The sequence below is a fragment of the Bombina bombina genome, chromosome 1 (genome assembly GCF_027579735.1).
Source record: "Bombina bombina isolate aBomBom1 chromosome 1, aBomBom1.pri, whole genome shotgun sequence".
Classification (NCBI taxonomy): domain Eukaryota; kingdom Metazoa; phylum Chordata; class Amphibia; order Anura; family Bombinatoridae; genus Bombina; species Bombina bombina.
Genome location: NC_069499.1, coordinates 799,550,761 through 799,574,833, shown reverse-complemented (window position 1 = coordinate 799,574,833; position 24,073 = coordinate 799,550,761). Strand labels below are relative to the sequence as shown.

Here is a 24,073-nt window from a genome sequence, read left to right as displayed (position 1 = left end):
AAACCTTAAAATGCCTATAAATACACCCCTCACCACACCCACAAATCAGTTTAACGAATAGCCAAGAAGTGGGGTGATAAGAAAAAAAGTGCGAAGCATATAAAATAAGGAATTGGAATAATTGTGCTTTATACAAAAAAATCATAACCACCACAAAAAAGGGTGGGGCCTCATGGACTCTTGTTAATATGAAAGAAATGAATTTATCAGGTAAGTTCTTACATAAATTATGTTTTCTTTCATGTAATTAACAAGAGTCCATGAGCTAGTGACGTATGGGATAATGACTACCCAAGATGTGGATCTTTCCACACAAGAGTCACTAGAGAGGGAGGGATAAAATAAAGACAGCCAATTCCTGCTGAAAATAATCCACACCCAAAATAAAGTTTAACAAAAAACATAAGCAGAAGATTCAAACTGAAACCGCTGCCTGAAGAACTTTTCTACCAAAAACTGCTTCAGAAGAAGAAAATACATCAAAATGGTAGAATTTAGTAAAAGTATGCAAAGAGGACCAAGTTGCTAGCTTTGCAGATCTGGTCAACCGAAGCTTCATTCCTAAACGCCCAGGAAGTAGATACTGACCTAGTAGAATGAGCTGTAATTCTCTGAGGCGGAATTTTACCCGACTCAACATAGGCAAGATGAATTAAAGATTTCAACCAAGATGCCAAAGAAATGGCAGAAGCTTTCTGGCCTTTCCTAGAACCGGAAAAGATAACAAATAGACTAGAAGTCTTACGGAAAGATTTCGTAGCTTCAACATAATATTTCAAAGCTCTAACAACATCCAAAGAATGCAACGATTTCTCCTTAGAATTCTTAGGATTAGGACATAATGAAGGAACCACAATTTCTCTACTAATGTTGTTGGAATTCACAACTTTAGGTAAAAATTCAAAAGAAGTTCGCAACACCGCCTTATCCTGATGAAAAATCAGAAAAGGAGACTCACAAGAAAGAGCAGATAATTCAGAAACTCTTCTAGCAGAAGAGATGGCCAAAAGGAACAAAACTTTCCAAGAAAGTAATTTAATGTCCAATGAATGCATAGGTTCAAACGGAGGAGCTTGAAGAGCTCCCAGAACCAAATTCAAACTCCAAGGAGGAGAAATTGACTTAATGACAGGTTTTATACGAACCAAAGCTTCTACAAAACAATGAATATCAGGAAGAATAGCAATCTTTCTGTGAAAAAGAACAGAAAGAGCGGAGATTTGTCCTTTCAAAGAACTTGCGGACAAACCCTTATCTAAACCATCCTGAAGAAACTGTAAAATTCTCGGTATTCTAAAAGAATGCCAAGAAAAATGATGAGAAAGACACCAAGAAATATAAGTCTTCCAGACTCTATAATATATCTCTCGAGATACAGATTTACGAGCCTGTAACATAGTATTAATCACGGAGTCAGAGAAACCTCTTTGACAAAGAATCAAGCGTTCAATCTCCATACCTTTAAATTTAAGGATTTCAGATCCGGATGGAAAAAAGGACCTTGTGACAGAAGGTCTGGTCTTAACGGAAGAGTCCATGGTTGGCAAGATGCCATTCGGACAAGATCCGCATACCAAAACCTGTGAGGCCATGCCGGAGCTATTAGCAGAACAAACGAGCATTCCCTCAGAATCTTGGAGATTACTCTTGGAAGAAGAACTAGAGGCGGAAAGATATAGGCAGGATGATACTTCCAAGGAAGTGATAATGCATCCACTGCCTCCGCCTGAGGATCCCGGGATCTGGACAGATACCTGGGAAGTTTCTTGTTTAGATGAGAGGCCATCAGATCTATCTCTGGGAGCCCCCACATTTGAACAATCTGAAGAAATACCTCTGGGTGAAGAGACCATTCGCCCGGATGCAACGTTTGGCGACTGAGATAATCCGCTTCCCAATTGTCTACACCTGGGATATGAACCGCAGAGATTAGACAGGAGCTGGATTCCGCCCAAACCAAAATTCGAGATACTTCTTTCATAGCCAGAGGACTGTGAGTCCCTCCTTGATGATTGATGTATGCCACAGTTGTGACATTGTCTGTCTGAAAACAAATGAACGATTCTCTCTTCAGAAGAGGCCAAAACTGAAGAGCTCTGAAAACTGCACGGAGTTCCAAGATATTGATCGGTAATCTCACCTCCTGAGATTCCCAAACTCCTTGTGCCGTCAGAGATCCCCACACAGCTCCCCAACCTGTGAGACTTGCATCTGTTGAAATTACAGTCCAGGTCGGAAGAACAAAAGAAGCCCCCTGAATTAAACGAAGGTGATCTGTCCACCACGTTAGAGAGTGTCGAACAATCGGTTTTAAAGATATTAATTGATATATCTTCGTGTAATCCCTGCACCATTGGTTCAGCATACAGAGCTGAAGAGGTCGCATGTGAAAACGAGCAAAGGGGATCGCGTCCGATGCAGCAGTCATAAGACCTAGAATTTCCATGCATAAGGCTACCGAAGGGAATGATTGAGACTGAAGGTTTCGACAAGCTGTAATCAATTTTAGACGTCTCTTGTCTGTTAAAGACAGAGTCATGGACACTGAATCTATCTGGAAACCCAGAAAGGTTACCCTTGTTTGAGGAATCAAAGAACTTTTTGGTAAATTGATCCTCCAACCATGATCTTGAAGAAACAACACAAGTCGATTCGTATGAGACTCTGCTAAATGTAAAGACTGAGCAAGTACCAAGATATCGTCCAAATAAGGAAATACCACAATACCCTGTTCTCTGATTACAGACAGAAGGGCAACCGAGAATCTTTGTGAAAATTCTTGGAGCTGTAGCAAGGCCAAACGGTAGAGCCACAAATTGGTAATGCTTGTCTAGAAAAGAGAATCTCAGGAACTGATAATGATCTGGATGAATCGGAATATGCAGATATGCATCCTGTAAATCTATTGTGGACATATAATTCCCTTGCTGAACAAAAGGCAATATAGTCCTTACAGTTACCATCTTGAACGTTGGTATCCTTACATAACGATTCAATAATTTTAGATCCAGAACTGGTCTGAAGGAATTCTCCTTCTTTGGTACAATGAAGAGATTTGAATAAAACCCCATCCCCTGTTCCGGAACTGGAACTGGCATAATTACTCCAGCCAACTCTAGATCTGAAACACAATTCAGAAATGCTTGAGCTTTCACTGGATTTACTGGGACATGGGAAAGAAAAAATCTCTTTGCAGGAGGTCTCATCTTGAAACCAATTCTGTACCCTTCTGAAACAATGTTCTGAATCCAAAGATTGTGAACAGAATTGATCCAAATTTCTTTGAAAAAACGTAACCTGCCCCCTACCAGCTGAACTGGAATGAGGGCCGTACCTTCATGTGAACTTAGAAGCAGGCTTTGCCTTTCTAGCAGGCTTGGATTTATTCCAGACTGGAGATGGTTTCCAAACTGAAACTGCTCCTGAGGACGAAGGATCAGGCTTTTGTTCTTTGTTGAAACGAAAGGAACGAAAACGATTGTTAGCCCTGTTTTTACCTTTAGACTTTTTATCCTGTGGTAAAAAAGTTCCTTTCCCACCAGTAACAGTTGAAATAATAGAATCCAACTGAGAACCAAATAATTTGTTTCCCTGGAAAGAAATGGAAAGTAGAGTTGATTTAGAAGCCATATCAGCATTCCAGGTCTTAAGCCATAAAGCTCTTCTGGCTAAGATAGCCAGAGACATAAACCTAACATCAACTCTAATAATATCAAAAATGGCATCACAGATGAAATTATTAGCATGCTGGAGAAGAATAATAATATCATGAGAATCACGATTTGTTACTTGTTGCGCTAGAGTTTCCAACCAAAAAGTTGAAGCTGCAGCAACATCAGCCAATGATATAGCAGGTCTAAGAAGATTACCTGAACATAGATAAGCTTTTCTTAGAAAAGATTCAATTTTTCTATCTAAAGGATCCTAAAACGAGGTACCATCTGACGTAGGAATGGTAGTACGTTTAGCAAGGGTAGAAATAGCCCCATCAACTTTAGGGATTTTGTCCCAAAATTCTAACCTGTCAGGCGGAACAGGATATAATTGCTTAAAACGTTTAGAAGGAGTAAATGAATTACCCAATTTATCCCATTCCTTGGAAATTACTGCAGAAATAGCATTAGGAACAGGAAAGACTTCTGGAATAACCGCAGGAGCTTTAAAAACCTTATCCAAACGTATAGAATTAGTATCAAGAGGACTAGAATCCTCTATTTCTAAAGCAATTAGTACTTCTTTAAGTAAAGAGCGAATAAATTCCATCTTAAATAAATATGAAGATTTATCAGCATCAATCTCTGAGATAGAATCCTCTGAACCAGAAGAGTCCAAAGAATCAGAATGATGGTGTTCATTTAAAAATTCATCTGTAGAGAGAGAAGATTTAAAAGACTTTTTACGTTTACTAGAAGGAGAAATAACAGACAAAGCCTTCTTTATGGATTCAGAAACAAAATCTCTTATGTTATCAGGAACATTCTGCACCTTAGATGTTGAGGGAACTGCAACAGGCAATGGTACATCACTAAAGGAAATATTATCTGCTTTAACAAGTTTGTCATGACAATTATTACAAACAACAGCTGGAGGAATAGCTACCAAAAGTTTACAGCAGATACACTTAGCTTTGGAAGATCCAGCAGGCAGTGGTTTTCCTGTAGTATCTTCTGGCTCAGATGCAACGTGAGACATCTTGCAATATGTAAGAGAAAAAACAACATATAAAGCAAAATAGATCAAATTCCTTATAAGACAGTTTCAGGAATGGGAAAAAATGCCAAACATCAAGCTTCTAGCAACCAGAAGCAAATGAAAAATAAGACTGAAATAATGTGGAGACAAAAGCGACGCCCATATTTTTTAGCGCCAAATAAGACGCCCACATTATTTGGCGCCTAAATGCTTTTGGCGCCAAAAAATGACGCCACATCCGGAACGCCGACATCTTTGGCGCAAAATAACGTCAAAAAATGACGCAACTTCCGGCGACACGTATGACGCCGGAAACGGAAAAGAATTTTTGCGCCAAAAAAGTCTGCGCCAAGAATGACGCAATAAAATGAAGCATTTTCAGCCCCCGCGAGCCTAACAGCCCACAGGGAAAAAAGTCAAATTTTTGAGGTAAGAAAAATATGATAATTCAATGCATAATCCCAAATATGAAACTGACTGTCTGGAAATAAGGAAAGTTGAACATTCTGAGTCAAGGCAAATAAATGTTTGAATACATATATTTAGAACTTTATAAATAAAGTGCCCAACCATAGCTTAGAGTGTCACAGAAAATAAGACTTACTTACCCCAGGACACTCATCTACATATTTGTAGAAAGCCAAACCAGTACTGAAACGAGAATCAGTAGAGGAAATGGTAAATATAAGAGTATATCGTCGATCTGAAAAGGGAGGTAAGAGATGAATCTCTACGACCGATAACAGAGAACCTTATGAAATAGACCCCGTAGAAGGAGATCACTGCATTCAATAGGCAATACTCTCTTCACATCCCTCTGACATTCACTGCACGCTGAGAGGAAAACCGGGCTCCAACTTGCTGCGGAGCGCATATCAACGTAGAATCTAGCACAAACTTACTTCACCACCTCCCTTGGAGGCAAAGTTTGTAAAACTGATTTGTGGGTGTGGTGAGGGGTGTATTTATAGGCATTTTAAGGTTTGGGAAACTTTGCCCCTCCTGGTAGGAATGTATATCCCATACGTCACTAGCTCATGGACTCTTGTTAATTACATGAAAGAAACTATAGTCCCCCTAACAATACAACCCCCAAAACAAAAAATACTAACTAACAAAAAACATAATGTATGTAAGAACTTACCTGATAAATTCATTTCTTTCATATTGGCAAGAGTCCATGAGCTAGTGACATATGGGATATACAATCCTACCAGGAGGGACAAAGTTTCTCAAACCTCAAAATGCCTATAAATACACCCCTCACCACACCCACAATTCAGTTTAACGAATAGCCAAGCAGTGGGGTGATAAAGAAAGGAGTAGAAAGCATCAATAAATAAATTTGGAAATAATTGTGCTTTATACAAAAAATCATAACCACCATAAAAAGGGTGGGACTCATGGACTCTTGCCAATATGAAAGAAATGAATTTATCAGGTAAGTTCTTACATAAATTATGTTTTCTTTCATGTAATTGGCAAGAGTCCATGAGCTAGTGACATATGGGATATCAATACCCAAGATGTGGAGTCTTCCACTCAAGAGTCACTAGAGAGGGAGGGAATAAAATAAAAACAGCCATATACCGCTGAAAAAATTAGTCCACAACCCCAAAAAATACGTTTATTTCCAATTGAAAGAAAAAACTTAAATCAAAAGCAGAAGAATCAAACTGAATCAGCTGCCTGAAGAACTTTTCTACCAGAAACTGCTTCCGAAAAAGCAAAATACATCAAAAAGGTAGAAATTAGTAAATGTATGCAAAGAGGACCAAGTTGCTGCTTTGCAAATCTGATCAACTGAAGCTTCATTCTTAAAAGCCCACGAAGTGGAGACTGATCTAGTAGAATAAGCTGTAATTCTCTGAGGCGGGGCTTGACCCGACTCCAAATAAGCTTGATGAATCAAAAGCTTTAACCAAGAGGCCAAAGAAATAGCAGAGGCCTTCTGACCTTTCCTAGGAAAATATAACAAATAAACTAGAAGTCTTCCTGAAATCTTTAGTAGCTTCAACATAATATTTCAAAGCTCTCACCACATCCAAAGAATGTAAGGATCTTTCCAAAGGATTCTTAGGATTAGGACACAAGGAAGGGACAACAATTTCTCTACTAATGTTGTTAGAATTCACAACCTTAGGAAAAAATTCAAAAGAAGTCAGCAAAACCGCCTTGTCCTGATGAAAAATCAGAAAAGGAGATTCACAAGAAAGAGCAGATAGCTCAGAAACTCTTCTAGCAGAAGAGATGGCCAAAAAGGAACAACACTTTCCAAGAAAGTAGTTTAATGCCCAAAGAAAGCATAGGCTCAAATGGAGGAGCCTGTAAAGCCTTCAGAACCAAATTAAGACTCCAAGGAGGAGAAATAGATTTAATGACAGGCTTAATACGAACTAAAGCCTGTACAAAACAGTGTATATCAGGAAGTATAGCAATCTTACTGTGAAATAAAACAGAAAGAGTGGAGATTTGTCCTTTCAAGGAACTTGCAGACAAAACCTTATCCAAACCATCCTGAAGAAACTGTGAAATTCTAGGAATTCTAAAAGAATGCCAAGAAAATTTATGAGAAGAACACCATGAAATGTAAGTCTTCCAAACTCTATAATAAATCTTTCTAGAGACAGATTTACGAGCTTGTAACATAGTATTAATCACCGAGTCAGAGAAACCTCTATGACTTAGAACTAAACGTTCAATTTCCATACTTTCAAATTTAATGATTTGAGATCCTGATGGAAAAACGGACCTTGAGATAGTAGGTCTGGCCGTAACGGAAGTGGCCAAGGCGGGCAACTGGACATCCGAACCAGATCCGCATACCAAAAACCTGTGTGGCCATGCTGGCGCCACCAGCAACACAAATGATTGTTCCATGATGATTTTGGAAATCACTCTTGGAAGGAGAACTAGAGGCGGGAAGATGTAAGCAGGATGATAACACCAAGGAAGTGTCAGCGCATCCACTGCTTCCGCCTGAACATCCCTGGACCTGGACAGGTATCTGGGAAGTTTCTTGTTTAGATGAGAGGCCATGAGATCTATCTCTGGAAGACCCCACATCTGAACAAACTGAGAAAACACATCTGGATGGAGGGACCACTCCCCTGGATGTAAAGTCTGGCGGCTGAGATAATCCGCTTCCCAATTGTCTACACCTGGGATATGCACCGCAGAGATTAGACAGGAGCTGGATTCCGCCCAAACAAGTATCCAAGATACTTCTTTCATAGCTTGGGGACTGTGAGACCCACCCTGATGATTGACATATGCCACTGTTGTGATATTGTCTGTCTGAAAACAAATGAACGGTTCTCTCTGAACAGAGGACAAAACTGAAGAGCTCTGAGAATTGCATGGAGTTCAAAAATATTTATTGGTAATCTCGCCTCTTGAGATTTCCAAACCCCTTGTGCTGTCAGAGATCCCCAAACAGCTCCCCAACCTGAGAGACTCACATCTGTTGTGATCACAGATGCCCCTTGAACTAAACGATGGTGATCTATCCGCCATGTCAGAGAGTGCCGTACATTGGGATTTAAGGATATTAATTGTGATATCTTTGTATAATCCCTGCACCATTGATTCAGCATAAAAAGCTGAAGAGGCCTCATGTGAAAACGAGCAAAGGGGATCGCGTCCGATGCTGCAGTCATGAGACCTAAAACTTCCATGCACATAGCCACTGAAGGGAATGACTGAGACTGAAGGTGCCGGCAGGCTGCAACCAATTTTAAACGTCTCTTGACTGTTAGAGACAGAGTCATGGACACTGAATCTATCTGGAAGCCTAAAAAGGTGACCCTTGTCTGAGGAATCAAGAAACTCTTTGGTAAATTGATCATCTAACCATGTTTCCAAAGAAACAACACTAGTTGATTTGTGTGAGATTCTGCAGAACGTAAAGACTGAGCTAGTACCAAGATATCGTCCAAATAAGGAAACACTGCAATACCCTGCTCTCTGAATACAGAGAGAAGGGCATCCAGAACCTCTAAAAAGATTCTTGGAGCTGTTGCTAGGCCAAATGGAAGAGCAACAAATTGGTAATGCTTGTCTAGAAAAAAGAATCTCAGAAACTGATAATGTTCTGGATGAATCGGAATATGAAGGTATGCATCCTGCAAGTCTATTGTGGACATATAATGTCCTTGCTGAACAAAAGGCAGAATAGTCCTTATAGTCACCATCTTGAAAGTTGGTACTCTTACATAACGATTCAAAATTTTCAGATCCAGAACTGGTCTGAATAATTTTTCCTTCTTTGGGACAATGAATAGATTTGAATAAAACCCCAAACCTTGTTCCAGAAGAGGAACTGGCATGATTACCCCTGAAGACTCCAGGTCTGAAACACACTTCAGGAAAGCCTGAGCTTTTACCGGATATGTGAGAGAAAAAATCTTCTCACAGGAGGTCTTACTCTGAATCCTATTCAATACCCTTGAGAGACAATTCTCTGAATCCATAGATTTTGAACAGAATTTATCCAAATATCCTTGAAAAACCTTAATCTGCCCCCTACCAGCTGAGCTGGAATGAAGGCCGCACCTACATGTAGACTTAGGGGCTGACTTTGGTTTCCTAAAAGGCTTGAATATATTCCAATTTGAGGAAAGCTTCCAATTGGAGGCAGATTCCTTGGGGGAAGGATTGAATTTTTGTTCCTTATTCTGACGAAAGGAACGAAAACAGTTAGAAGCCTTAGATTTACCCTTAGGTTTTTTATCCTGAGGCAGAAAAACTCCCTTTCCCCCAGTAACAGTTGAAATAATAGAATCCAACTGGGACTCAAATAAATTATTACCTTGGAAAGAAGAGATAGTAATCTAGAATTAGATGTCATATCAGCATTCCAAGATTTAAGCCACAAAGCTCTTTTAGCTAAAATAGCTAAAGACATGGATCTAACATCAATTTTGATAATATCAAAAATAGCATCATAAATAAAATGATTAGCATATTGCAGTAAGCGAATAATGCTATATAAGTCAGAATCCAATTCCTGTTGCGCTAAATTCTCCAACCAGAAAGTTGATGCAGCCGCAACATCAGCCAAAGAAATTGCAGGTCTAAGAAGATGACCTGAATATAAATAGGCCTTCCTTAGATAAGATTCAAGCTTCCTATCTAAAGGACCCTTAAAGGAAGTACTATCTTCCATAGGAATAGCGATACGTTTAGCAAGAGTAGAAATAGCCCCATCAACTTTGGGGATCTTTTCCCAAAACTCTATAGATTTTGCTGGTAAAGGATACAATTTTTTAAACCTTGAAGAAGGAATAAAAGAAGTACCTGGCTTATTCCATTCCTTTAGAAATCATATCAGAAATAGCCTCAGGAATAGGAAAAACCCCTGGAGAAACCACAGGAGGTTTAAAAACAGCATTTAAACGTTTATTAGACTGAACGTCAAGAGGACTGGTTACCTCAATATCCAAAGTAATTAACACTTCTTTTAATAAAGAACGCATATACTCAATTTTAAATAAATAAGTAGATTTGTTAGTGTCAATGTCTGAGGAAGGATCTTCTGAATCAGATAGATCCTCATCAGAAGAGGATAAATTATTATGTTGTTGGTCATTTGAAATTTCATCAACTAAATGAGAAGTTTTAAAAGACGTTTTACATTTATTTGAAGGTGGAATTGCAGACAAAGCCTTCAGAATAGAATCAAAAACAAATTCTTAAAAATGTACAGGTATATCGTGCACATTAGAAGTTGAAGGAACAACTGCAACTGGCAATGTACTAATACTAATGGATACACTATCTGCATGTAAAAAGTTTATTATGATAACTAATACAAATGACATTTTGGCGAGATAATTTCTACAATTTTACAACAAATGCACTTAGCTTTGGTTGAACCAATGTCACGCAGCAATGTTCCAGTAGAAGCTTCTGAGGCAGGATCAGGTTGAGACATCTTGCAAAATGTAAGATAAAAAACAAGATATAAAGCAAAATTATCTATTTCCTTATATGACAGTTTCAGGAATGGGAAAAAATGCAAATAGCATAGTCCTCTGAAAGAAAAAAGCAAGAGGCAAACATCAATGGGGTATTGAAATAATAGACAAGTTTGGCGCCAAGTATGACGCACAACGTAACAAAACTTTTTTTGGCGCCAAAAAAATAACCGGAAATGACACACTCGCGTCACTAATGACGCAACAGTGTGAAATTTTCTCGCGCCAAGAATGACGTAATAAAGTTTAGCATTTGTCGCACCCGCGGGCCTAATACCGCCCGCAATTTGTAAAAAGTAGTCAATTGAAAAAAAGACTAAACCCCAGGTAAGAAAAAAATTTCATATTTAAAAGATGTTTATATTCCCCAAATATGAAACTGACAGTCTGCAGAAGGAAATACATGAACCTGACTCATGGCAAATATAAGTACAATACATATATTTCGAACTTTATATAAATGCATAAAGTGCCAAACCATAGCTGAGGTGTCTTAAGAAATGAAAAACATACTTACCAAAGACACCCATCCACATATAGCAGATAGCCAAACCAGTACTAAAACAGTTATTAGTAGAGGTAATGGTAATTTGAGAGTATATCGTCGATCTGAAAAGGGAGGTAGGAGATGAATCTCTACGACCGATAACAGAGAACCTATGAAATAGACCCCCGATAGGGAAATCATCGTATTCAATAAGTGATACTCCCTTCACGTCCCTCTGACATTCGCTGTACTCTGAGAGGAATCGGGCTTCAACAATGCTGCGGAGCGCATATCAACGTAGAAATCTTAGCACAAACTTACTTCACCACCTCCATAGGTGGCAAAGTTTGTAAAACTGAATTGTGGGTGTGGTGAGGGGTGTATTTATAGGCATTTTGAGGTTTGGGAAACTTTGCCCCTCCTGGTAGGATTGTATATCCCATATGTCACTAGCTCATGGCCAATTACATGAAAGAAACCAAATTTACCCATTGCCATGGAAATGGCATTTGTATAGGCATTGCCCTTAATCTATTAAACATATAATACATTTGCACTCCACTTGTAATCAAGCCCTTTATAATCATTCCCAAATTGACAAATCTATATATGCAACCTCCAGTGAATCATGTGGCTTTTAACTCTCTCTTCTGTTCTGGAATATCAGGAAATCAGGGCATTTAAGCAAAGTATCATTTATTATTGCCAATATTCCTTTCTCTGTGATTGGAGTTGTCAAGAGTATAAATCTACAGAACACAATTGGTATAAGGATGTGAGCCCTGTTTACAACTAGAAAATAATCATTTATCGGAGCTGTACATTTTAGGAGCGGTATTGGATGTCCAAGCTGAAAAACTAAGTGTCTTTTTTATCCAACAGAAAGAGAAGAAGAGCTTAGTGATGGTTAACTTCTACAATGACTATGTCACCTGTAATAAGAAAGCTAGCCTATCAGATGTAGCAGGTAAAAAACTTATACAATCCAACATATATGTCTGACTCTGATGCCCACATTTTAAGTTTTCTATTTCTTTTTTTTTGAACTGTATAAAACCTTTATCTTGTTACAGATGCATCTCTCCAATATCTGTTTTCTCTTCCATACAGATCATTTTGATTACATTAAGAATATTGCTGGATATGAATCAGTTGGATTTGGTGGTGACTATGACGGTGTCCCAAGGTAAAGTCTTGTTTATATGCGTCAAGTGCAATATAGACTGACGCGTATGCTACAAAGAAAGGGAGTCCAATGGCACTACTACAATGTCTAAGTGGCTGCACCCTATGGGTAATAGTGATCTAGTGGTTTATCACATCAAAGGGTATGGGGTGCTGTGTATTATGCTTACTGAATTAGTAGATAAATGGAAGAAACCATTGAAGAATACACATATAAAGCACTCTCTGCAGACACTGGGTTCAAATCATAATCTATATGGAAACTTGTGGGCCAAGAAGTTGATTCACTATCAATTACTGTACTTAAAATATAACTTTTATTCACAAAACGCTTAAAAATTAAAGAGGTTAAAAACCTGGGATGTGCATTTAAAATAAACACTAGAGGGTTATAGTAACACAATGGCTAAGTGGAACACAAGGAACTGCTGGTTATAATACACCATTAATTATATCAGTGTGGTTGGTGCAAACATCTGATTAATATCAGGTAAATGGATGGTAACTAGTCCTCCGTATAAATAGCTGTCTTATTCAGTCTTGTAATTGCTTATTACGTGATAACAGCCCGTTATCATATTTAACTCACAAACTGTCAGTTTGTTACAGTATTATCATACAGCTAAGTGCTAGCAGATCTTTTATTTGCATTGGCTGTATTGCTTAATGTTTATTCACTTGTGATGTATAGCAAAATAGTTAGAGCCAAATCTCAGAGGCAGCTCACAAGTTATCAAATATGTTGTATAAAAATGTCCTGAGAAGAGTACATAATAAACTGTTCTATATTTAGAATAGTTATTATCTTATTGATGGCTATGCCAAAAAGCTTTCCAGTATTCATATATGTAACAATGTGGCATGAATAAAGAGGTATAGACAGAATAGCAATCTCTGTGTTGCTTATATTAGCGTGTATCATTGAGTCATTATGACTGAGTATAGAGTATTTCTATCAGAACAACTGTTCTGTTTAATAAATCTGCCCAGTTTACTACTGGTGCAGGGTCCACTAGAGAAACAGGCAGGGTTATATATTGGTGGTATTACTGTTACGCTCTAATCACTTTCCCTTAACCATCCAGCAGAGTACTATCTTTGCTTCATATTGATTTAAATAATTTTTAAGTAAGGGGTGATATCTCTATAATACCGCTAAAAGCGTGCAATGTATAACAGAGGTTGAATATTTTATTCAGTTGAAATATATTAGAAATACAGAGTCGATATCCGCAGTGACATTACTATACCTCAATTAAGAGAATTAATAAACATTGGAGTTTGTGTTAAACCATCTCTTGAGTAATCATAGCAGCTGGCATACCATTGTGTCTAAAGTCTCATATGTTAGCATGAGTTACCGCACATCCAGATGACGTGCTGTTCCTGTTGGAAGGGACCAAAGAGGAATTACACTCATTCCTGGTAAACCTGAATACAAATTATTTAAATATCAAGCTCACTTATGAAGCAAGTCAAACGAATATAACATTCCTAGATCTGCGAATAAAAAATAAGAACGAAGATGGGACAATCAGAACTCATGTATACAGGAAAACTACAGCGACTAACAGCTAAAGAACTTACAAATGCAAATAAAAGATCTGCTAGCACTTAGCTGTATGATAATACTGTAACAAACTGACAGTTTGTGAGTTATCTATGATAACGGGCTGTTATCACGTAATAAGCAATTACAAGACTTAATATTACAGCTATTTATGCGGAGGACTAGTTACCATCCATTTACCTGATATTAATCAGATGTTTGCACCAACCACACTCATATAATTAATAGTATATTATAACCAGCAGTTCCTTGTGTTCACCCTTTCATTGGTCCACTTAGCCATTGTGTTACTATAACCCTCTAGTTATTTATTTTAAATGCACACCCCAGGTTTTTAGCCTCTTTCATTTTTAAGCGTTTTGTGAATAAAAGTTATATTTTAAGTAATTGATAGCAAATCATCTCCTTGGCCCACAAGTTTCCATATAGATTATGATTTGAACCCAGTGTCTGCAGCGAGTGCTTTTTATGTGTATTCTTTAATGGTTTCTTCCATTTATCTACTAATGCAATATAGACTGAGCTTCGAAAATAAACAGCATGTGCATACAATCTCACGTATATATCATACCCGTGAATCTGTCATCCTAATTCAAGCATATGACATAAAAACACACTGTCATATTTCACCAGTATACTTGAAATTTAACCCGCTGGTTACTGTAGTGGATGCAAAATTAATACTATCTATAGCAGTGGTTTTATCAGACAGCTGTAGGAACTATCAGTTAAAAGGATATTTAACAGGTCAAACTGTAATACAGATGAAGCAGAAAATTGTTTAGTAAAGCAAGTTCCTGTAAACAAGAATATGCTTTCAAGGTGTCATATAATGACAAGAACTAATGCAAAAGGTATTTTAGGAGATCAATCCAGAATCAAATAGGTTACACCCCGATATCCAGGAAACAAATGAAAATACTAAAGATGTATTCCAAGAACACAGTCAAGTAGACAATACAAGGTCATTCATAGGTTTTCAGAGAGCAAAAGGATAAACTTTATAAGTTTTCTAAGAGCACAGTCCAGTATACAGAGCACGATCATACAAAGGTATTCAAGCAGATGGAATAAAGCAGTTGCCAAAGTCAGTCCAGGGCAAACAGGTTCATACTCTGTACAGGAGAGTCAAATCCAAAAGGCCGGTAAGAAGCAGCGAGGGAGTCTTTTAAAGACTACTCCAAGCATAACCAGTGGTCAGCAGAAGTAAAACCTAGCATGAACCTACTGTAGTCAATAAGAGCAACTGGCTAGATGGAAAATATGATAGGACACACAAATAAACCATTATGGCTGACCATCAGAACGCAAAGCTCTACTGACAGCTACATGTAATACTCCATGCTCTTTATCTAAAGACATGGGATGTGGTTAAGAAAAGCAACACAAAAAGCCAAGAGAGAGAGACAAAGACAAGAACATAAATGTGAAAAGTATTGAATGACTTGTACCATATTGTAGTTCAAAAGAAAAAAAATAAACAGTTTTTAAAGTCTCTTTATTAGGGCATGGTCCCCGACCCTGACAGCTATAGCTGTTAATACATATTACCAATTATGGGCAGATTACAAGTGAAGCATTATTTAATGCTCCAGCTCAAGCGTTAACTGCGCTAGAAGCTGCTCTCGTATTACAAGTTGAAAGTAAACTTTTGGATTCACACACTAACCCGACCAGCGTAAATAGTAAGTTTGGCTATTTACTAGGGTTGCACCAATACCATTTTTTTATGACCGAGTACAAGTACCGATACTTGTTTTCAAATACTCACCGATACCAATTACCAATACTTTTTTTTTTTAATGTCATGTGACAGTTTACCAAGCACAATACAGACTAATTATTTAAGATTCCTTCTTTATAATTAGAAAGGACTGTAATTCAAAAGACATTATGAAATAATAAAACAGTTTTATTTGTCACAAAGTTCACTGAACATGTTTATAAATAACAAATATTACAATAAAATATTAAATTTAAAGGGGTTATGCAATTGGGTTGTAGGGCTGTTACATAACATCAATCTGACATTTGTATGGAGGTTCGACTCTAAGTTGAACTTTCCACACTACTGCATGGGGCAGAACGATATTTTGGGCCATTTTAGCCAGAGCTGGAAATCTGGTACAAGATGGGGTTTGTCTGAACGAGGTACAGTGATCTCCCCTACAATAATACAAATAACAGCAATTTGTATTGGCAGAACAGTAGTAAACAATTTTTAGTTTAGTCTCCACTCCAGTTTAAAATGAAATGGGAACATGCAGTTTGAAAAAACGCCACAAGGTAGCATATGGGTAGGAAGTGGAGGTATCGGTTTAAGTATCGGTGCATTTGCACGAGTACAAGTACTCGTGCAAATACTTGGTATCGGTACCGATACTAGTATCGGTATCGGTGCAACCCTACTATTTACGCTGGTCGGGTTAGTGTGATAACCGTGCGTGGGATAACCTATTCCCCCATAGAAATCAATGAAGCAAAAGTGGGGGGAAAACATCCAACTCGCACGCAAGCCTGATCACATATTCTCAAAAGCGCTATGACAGCACTTTTTCCTGCCATTTAGTGCTCCAGATGCCTACCTAGGTATCTCTTCAACACAAAATATAATTGGAAAGAAGCAAATTTGGTAATAGAAGTAAATTGGAAACTTTATTAAAAGGGCATGCTCTATCTGAGTCACAAAATATATTTTTGGGGTTTCGTATCCCTTTAACATTCTATGGGCAAAATACTAAAATAGTCCAGGATAAGACTACAGTGATAAGAAGGTGACAGATCAGACTGTAACACAGGTAGTCTAGATATTAAAGGGACAGTAAAATCATAATTAGACATTCATGATTAAGACAGAGCATACAATTTTAAACAACTTTCCAATTTACTTCTATTATTTAATTTGCTTCCTTCTCTTGTTATCCTTTTCTGAAAGGTTTATCTGTGAATGCTCACAAGCAGCAAATAACCTAGGTTCTAGCTGCTGATTGGTGGCTGCATATATATGCCTATTGTAATTGGCTCACCAATGTGTTCAGTTTGAAACCAGTACTGCATTGCTGCTCCTTCAACAAATGATACCAAGAGAATGAAACAAATTTAATAATAGAAGTAAACTGGAAAGTTGTTTAAAATTGTATGTTTTATTTAAATCATGAAAGAAAAATGTTGGGTTTCCTGTCCCTTTAAGGCTGGTAAAGCAGCAGCTAGAGCAGGATTGAAATGAGGAGGTGACAGGTGGATAAAAGCAGAGACTTAACAAGGGCCAGAGGCCAACAGGAAAACAAACCAGGCATCATGTGACTAAGGAATAACGTGTTGAGAACAGCACTAATAAGAGGAACAACAGAGAAAGATAAAAAATAAACAAGCAAAGTGGTGTAACTAATTAAATATATACATGAAGCTGTATCCCTACTAGTGCACTACTGGGAGAAGCAGCAGAATTGTATCATTCTTGTAACAGAATTCTGATATACTTATACACATAGGGCCCCATTGATCTAAAGCTCTCTGCTCTGGTGAGATTATCCAAGAAGTCTCATCAGTACTGTGAGGTCCCTCAAACTATTTTATTAATACATATGTTAGCTTGAGAGCTGTTTATATCCCTGTGTAGGGTTCTGTGTGTGAATGAGAGACACTTACATTACATTAAAATGCTCAAAAAGAGTCCCCAATGATTTTGTGAGATTTCTTATCAGACTCAGGCAGAGAAACGCTCAACCAAAGCCCAAAGGGGCCTCAACGTATGTTTGTTGTTTCCCCTCATTAGAGAATTGTCTGGTATTAAAGGGCTGTCTTGTGTTATGGGTGTTATGTTTAGCTTATATGCAACTCTATGATTTATTTCTATTGCACTTGTTTCCTGTTTGGCATTACCTGTTCCTGTTAGTTCTCTGCTAAGATCATGGCTTCTGTACACTAATGCTTGTACTGTCATTATTTACACCACATGAAACATGGTGTCAGAAGTATCTGAATCTGCGCTGTTTCTATACATCTGATGCTAAGAACTTGCCAGTCTTGCAGTGAGAGACTTTAGAGCTGATTGTGTCTCCTGTAGCAATCACAGTCCTGTGCTGAAAGCTGAGCACTGGAAGCAAGAAAACCCGCACCATGGCAGCTGCTAACAGCATTCCACTGCCTGAGGCAATGAGGGTGAGTGGGGATTGCAGCAGTAATTGGGACAACTTCAGAGCTGAGTTTGAGGATTACTCCCTAGCCACAGGGTTAAATGAGAAGCCTGCAGCAGTGCAAGCAGCCACACTGAGGAGGGTGATGGGCAGTGAATGCCACCATGTTTATAAGCATAATTTAAACCTCACAGAGGAGCAAAAGAGTGACACAAAAGCCATCCTAGATGCATTAGAAACTTTTTTCAGACCTTCTAAAAATGTCATATATGAAAGATATATATTTGGCAGCTGCAAGCAAGAAGAAGGTGAAGCAATAGACAACTTTGTCACACGGCTAAGAGAAAAAGCTGCAAGCTGTGAGTATGGCTCTCTGAGAGATGAACTTATTCGTGACAAAATAGTTCTAGGTATTAATAGTGAAAGCACACGCCGCCGCCTATTGAGGGAACATGATTTAAACCTACAAGCAGCAATTGAGATATGTCGCACTGCAGAACTTACTGACAAACATATGAGAGCTATGGAGCAGGATAAACAGACTGACAGTATCAATGCAGCCTCCAAGCAACAGCTAAGCTTGAAGAACCACCAGCACAAGTTTCAGCACAAAAATCACCTACGCAACTCACCTATGAGCAAGCCTGCATCCTGCAAGTACTGTGGCAGTGTGCATGTACGAGAGAAAGAACAGTGCCCTGCTTATGGGAAAATCTGTAGAGCATGTGGTAGACTAAATCATTTTGCTGGAGTATGTCTGTCAAGTAGAATGAAAGCAAGAAAGATGCACACAATTGAGCAAACATCAGATTCTGAGGATGCACATTTACATAGTACTGAGGTGGTTTACTCAAAAGAATGCATTGGTGCTGTAAAATCTAAGGGCCAAAAATGGTTTGTAAATCTCAGACTAAATAATATATGCCAACCCTGCCAGCTGGACTCAGGTGCAACATGTGATGTCATGAGTTTAAAAGACAAGATGAAACTGGCACCTAGGGTACCTCTTCAGCCAAGTAGCACTAAATTGAAGTTATATTCAAGGGAACTAATGGATTCATTGGGACTTTTCCAAACAGAATGCAGCATACGTGAACGTATTCACAAACTTGAGTTTGAGATTGTTGAGGCCAATCAGAAACCGCTATTGTCTGGTTCAACATGTGAGCGCCTGGGTCTGATGCAGTTCACCATTCCTGCTGAACTACACAATGTTGATAATCAGCCTGCAAAATCCCTGACTAGGCCACTGACAAAACAGCAAATCCTAAGTGTCTATAATGATGTGTTTGATGGCCCAGTAGTATCTGTTCCAGGAGAGGTACATTTTGAACTTGATCCTAGCATTCCACCAGTACAATGTGCCCCACGCAATGTGCCAGTAGCCATTAAGCCGCAGGTCAAAGCACAACTGGATAAGTATGAAGCTGAAGGACATCTTACTTCAGTATCAGAGCCTACGGATTGGATAAGCAACATGGTAGTTATTAGGAAGCCTGAGAAGATCAGAATTTGCATTGATCCCAAGTTTCTGAACATGGCCCTGAAACGGTCACACTACTTAATGCCAACACTTGACAATGTTTTGCACAAACTACCCAAAGCACGGATTTTTACACTTGTTGATGCAAGAGATGCCTTTTTACAGTGCAAACTGGATGAAAAGAGTAGCTACATGACCACCTTCTGGACTCCTTGGGGCAGAAAGAGATGGCTGAAACTGCCATTTGGAGTCTCTGTAGCACTGAAGGTGTATCAGCGAAAGCAGCATGAACTATTATGTGGGCTCCACGGAATTGAGCCAATAGCCGATGACATTCTTATAGTTGGCTGTGGTAATACAGATGAAGAAGCTGAGCATGACCATGATGAGAATCTAAAAGCGCTACTGGATCATTGCAGGCAGGTGATGCTGAGACTCAGCGTAAAGAAATTTCAGTTCAAGGTGCAAGAAGTTTGTTTCCATGGACATATCCTGTCCTCACAAGGCTTAAAAGCTGATCCAGATAAGATTAGAGCCATTGTAGACATGCCACACCCTGGTGACGCCAAAGCGGTACAGCGTTTTATTGGCTTTGTCACATACCTAGCAAAATTCATGCCGCACTTGTCTGAGGTGTGTCAGCCATTGAGAAGACTTCTGGACAAAGATGCAGTTTGGCACTGGCTTCCCAAGTATGACCAGGCAGTGGAGGAGATAAAACGCTTGGTCACCGCTGCCCCAGTGCTGAAATATTATGATGTCACAAAACCTGTCGCAATACAAAGTGACTCAAGCAAAAATGGCCTAGGATGTTGTCTATTGCAAGAAGGTCAGCCAGTTGCATATGCGTCCAGAGCTCTTTCGTCAGCTGAGCAGAATTATGCTCAAATTGAAAAGGAATGTTTGAGCATTGTGTTTGCTTGCCAGCGTTTTCATCATTATCTTTATGGCCGGGATACAATCAGAGCTGAAACTGCTCACAAACCGCTAATAGCCATATTCAAAAAGCCCCTTTTATGTGCTCCCAAGCGTTTGCAGAGCATGATGCTTACATTGCAGCATTACAACCTCAATGTTGTCTACAAGCCAGGATGTGAAATGTATATCAGTGATACCCTGAGCAGAGCTACAACGGATCATGTGGCACCCGGAGGTGAGCATGAGCATCATACAGTTTGTTTGCTGCAACAGGAACAAACTTTCTTTGCTGAAGTCAATCAAGCGGACTATCTAAATGTCACAGATCAGCGGCTACATCAGCTCATACAGCACACAGACAGAGATGCAACTTTACAAGCACTGAAGTCTATTGTTCTGATTGGGTGGCCAGATGAAAAGGATGCAGCACCTGCAATTGTGAAAGAATATTGGTCCTTCAGAGATGAGATCAGCGTACAAAATGGTATCTTATACAAAGGTCAAAGAGTCATAATACCAAAGTCACTTAGAGCAGAGATGTTATTACGCATACACTCAAGTCACATTGGGGGTGAGGCATGCTACAGACAAGCTCGTGATACTCTTTACTGGCCCAACATGCAAGGTGTAATCAAAGACTTTGTCAGCAATTGTCCCACTTGCAATGAATATGCACATTTGCAACAAAAAGAAACCATGATGTCACATGAGATACCTACACGTCCTTGGCAGATCGTCAGTATAGACTTATTCAACTATGCAGGAAAAGAATATCTGATATTATTTGATCATTACTCAGACTTCTGGGAAATTGAACTTCTTCCTGACTTATCCACTGAAACTACAGTTAAGAGGTGCAAGGCTCAGTTTGCACGTCATGGACAACCAGTAAAAGTGATCTCTGATAACGGCCCTCAGTTTGCAAGCTTACAATTCAGGAAATTTGCCACTGAATGGGAGTTTGAGCATGTGACTTCTTCACCACGTCATCCACAGGCTAACGGCAAAGCTGAATCTGCTGTGAAGATTGTTAAAAATGTATGCAAGAAAGCACAAAGTGATGGTAAAGACCCGTGGAAGGCCATCTTATATTGGAGAAACACTCCAACTGAGGGCATGGATAGTAGTCTGGCACAGAGACTGATGTCAAGGAGATTAAAGACCTCCTTACCAGTTGCCAACAAGCTACTTGAACCCTCTGTGATACATGGTATACCAGAAAAGTTACGACTTAAGAGGCAAGTGTTCAAGGCACGATATGACACATCTGCCAGAGATTTGCCTGAATTGAATATTGGGGAATGAATCCGTATGAAACCCCTGCCTGGAGATCGAACAAGTCGTTGGAGAATGGGTACCTGTCTGCAAAAAGTTGCACCACGCTCCTATCTTGTGGACATTGAAGGAACCGCGTGGATCTGCGAGTGGCTGAGCAGCCTGATTCTCAATATCCAGTTGACAGACCAGACTCATCTGATATTATAAGGGCACACTCACCCATTGGCAGTAAGGAATGTACAGAGGTGATGTCACAGACTAATATTAATGACAGTCCTGAGCAAGCAGGTATACCTCATGGCAGTCAAGCACAGAGCATGTCAGCAAGTATTGAGAAGAGCCCATTAAGCTCAGAGAGGGCTAAGAAACTCTTTGTAAAAGGAGGGCCAGTCTTCACCTGTAGTGGCAGACATTCACAACCGCCCAAGAGACTTAACCTGTAGAATGTGTTATTACAAGGACTCATCCAAATTTCACAATGTTGATTTATTAACATTAAAAGAGAGAGATGTTATGGGTGTTATGTTTAGCTTATATGCAACTCTATGATTTATTTATATTGCACTTGTTTCCTGTTTGGCATTTCCTGTTCCTGTTAGTTCTCTGCTAAGATCATGGCTTCTGTACACTAATGCTTGTACTGTCATTATTTACACCACATGAAACATCTTGTTGCAGGATCAGACTGATATGCTACAGGATCCTCTGTGCATGGTATAGTGAGCTAATAGAGAGAGCGCGCTGAGTGGTACTGGACTTGTGGATAAGCACAAAAGTTTTTCCAGTTGAGAGCATCTCTCTATTTTCTGTTTTGGAAATTGTATGATTGTCAGGTGATTAACTGAACAGCATCATCAAACAAATATTCAGCCACTTCTGGAGAAGGATTCTTATAGTCACGGCTGTGTAAACAACACTGAATGTGATGCTGGATATTTTATTAGGCAATTTAGGCAACTCCTTATCTCATGAGTGTGGAGTGCCCAGATGGGCAGAGAGCACAATAAGTGGGTGGGACAATGGAGGAGCACAAGAAGCTGGCAGTTCCCCCCCCTTCACAATAAGCGTGGGGGAAGGGGGGGAACTGCAAGCAGACAAAGGAAGTAGGCAGGGATAAGGGCGAGTTAGGGATAGGAATAAAGGAGGGGTTAGAAAATGAGTCCGGGATATTAGGGACTTACCAAGGCAGCAGGATCAGTTCACAGCTTGTCTTTAGGCCACTCCTTATCTCATGGGGAAATTCTTAGTTGGTCAATTGATAAAACATTTCAATGCCCCCCCTTATCATCTTTCACTCTGTGTTCTGTGCACTATCCTATCCAACAAGCCAATCAAAGGCTATAATGTGGAACGAGTAGTCAACAGTGAGTGTGTGCTAGTGATTTTATCATTTATTGTGTTCTCAATGACTTGTTATAGCAGCTGCAGAGTATTTTTGTTCTTGCTATTAAAATAGTTTGTTTTGTTCATTCAAACTATGTGTAGGTTCTTGAAAATAATGTGTTGTACTTTCAATAAGCAAAAGTTGCTATGTAATACTCTGCAGTTGGCATAACAAGTAATTGGGGATGCATTAAGATGGTAAATATTATAGTTCTTTTTCAACAACCTATTAATGTTTATTAGGGAACCGTACAAAGTTTATAATCATACAGAAAACTGTGCATTTGTATGAGGTATTTTTACATAACAAAATGCTGTCAGCACACAGCTAATTATTTTACAGTTTTGCTGTGAGGTAAGGAGTCTCCTAAAATACACAAGACACATACTGCTGCCATATAAAATCAGTATTATACATGTCTCTTAAAGGAACAGTTACACCTTTAATATAAAGGCCTAGATTACAAGGTAACAATGTTAGCGTTATTATAATCTAACATTGCAAGACCACAATCCATAGCACTTCCATTTTTACTTAAATATTACAAGTTGAGAGTAAAATGTTACCGTTAGCACAAAAGCCTAGGGTGCGCTAACATCTGGATGTCCGATAACGTTGGTGCTCTATATCCATCACATTATAAGCGTCTATGGGGTACTCTGAAAAACTCATGTCCTGGCTATCCCTTGAGCACTAACCCAAAGGTAAACCTAAAGTGAAATGGAGTTCTTCACAAAGTTTGAAACTATACTTTTCTATATTAATAACGTGTTTGTTACAAACATGTTATTAATTTTTTTTAAACAATAAAAAACGTTGACCTGCCAATGCCTGCACTGATTACATACAGAGAGAAATGCACTCACAGGAACGAACATCCAGCTCAATACCATTGTTAGCCTGTTCTATGGCGATATGCCTGCACTGATATAATGTGAGTGTGACATGATGCTTCACTAGTG

At 39.0% G+C, this 24,073-nt stretch overlaps 1 protein-coding gene across 1 annotated transcript in view; it reads left to right on the top strand.

The window, feature by feature from the left end:
* LOC128661084 (uncharacterized) overlaps nucleotides 1–24,073 on the top strand; it is a 101,535-nt gene that overhangs the window by 73,625 nt on the left and 3,837 nt on the right. The window contains exons 7-8 of the mRNA XM_053715252.1: nucleotides 12,040–12,124; nucleotides 12,268–12,343. Of these exons, the coding sequence (XP_053571227.1) occupies nucleotides 12,040–12,124; nucleotides 12,268–12,343 (161 nt within the window). The remainder of the gene's footprint in view (nucleotides 1–12,039; nucleotides 12,125–12,267; nucleotides 12,344–24,073) is intronic.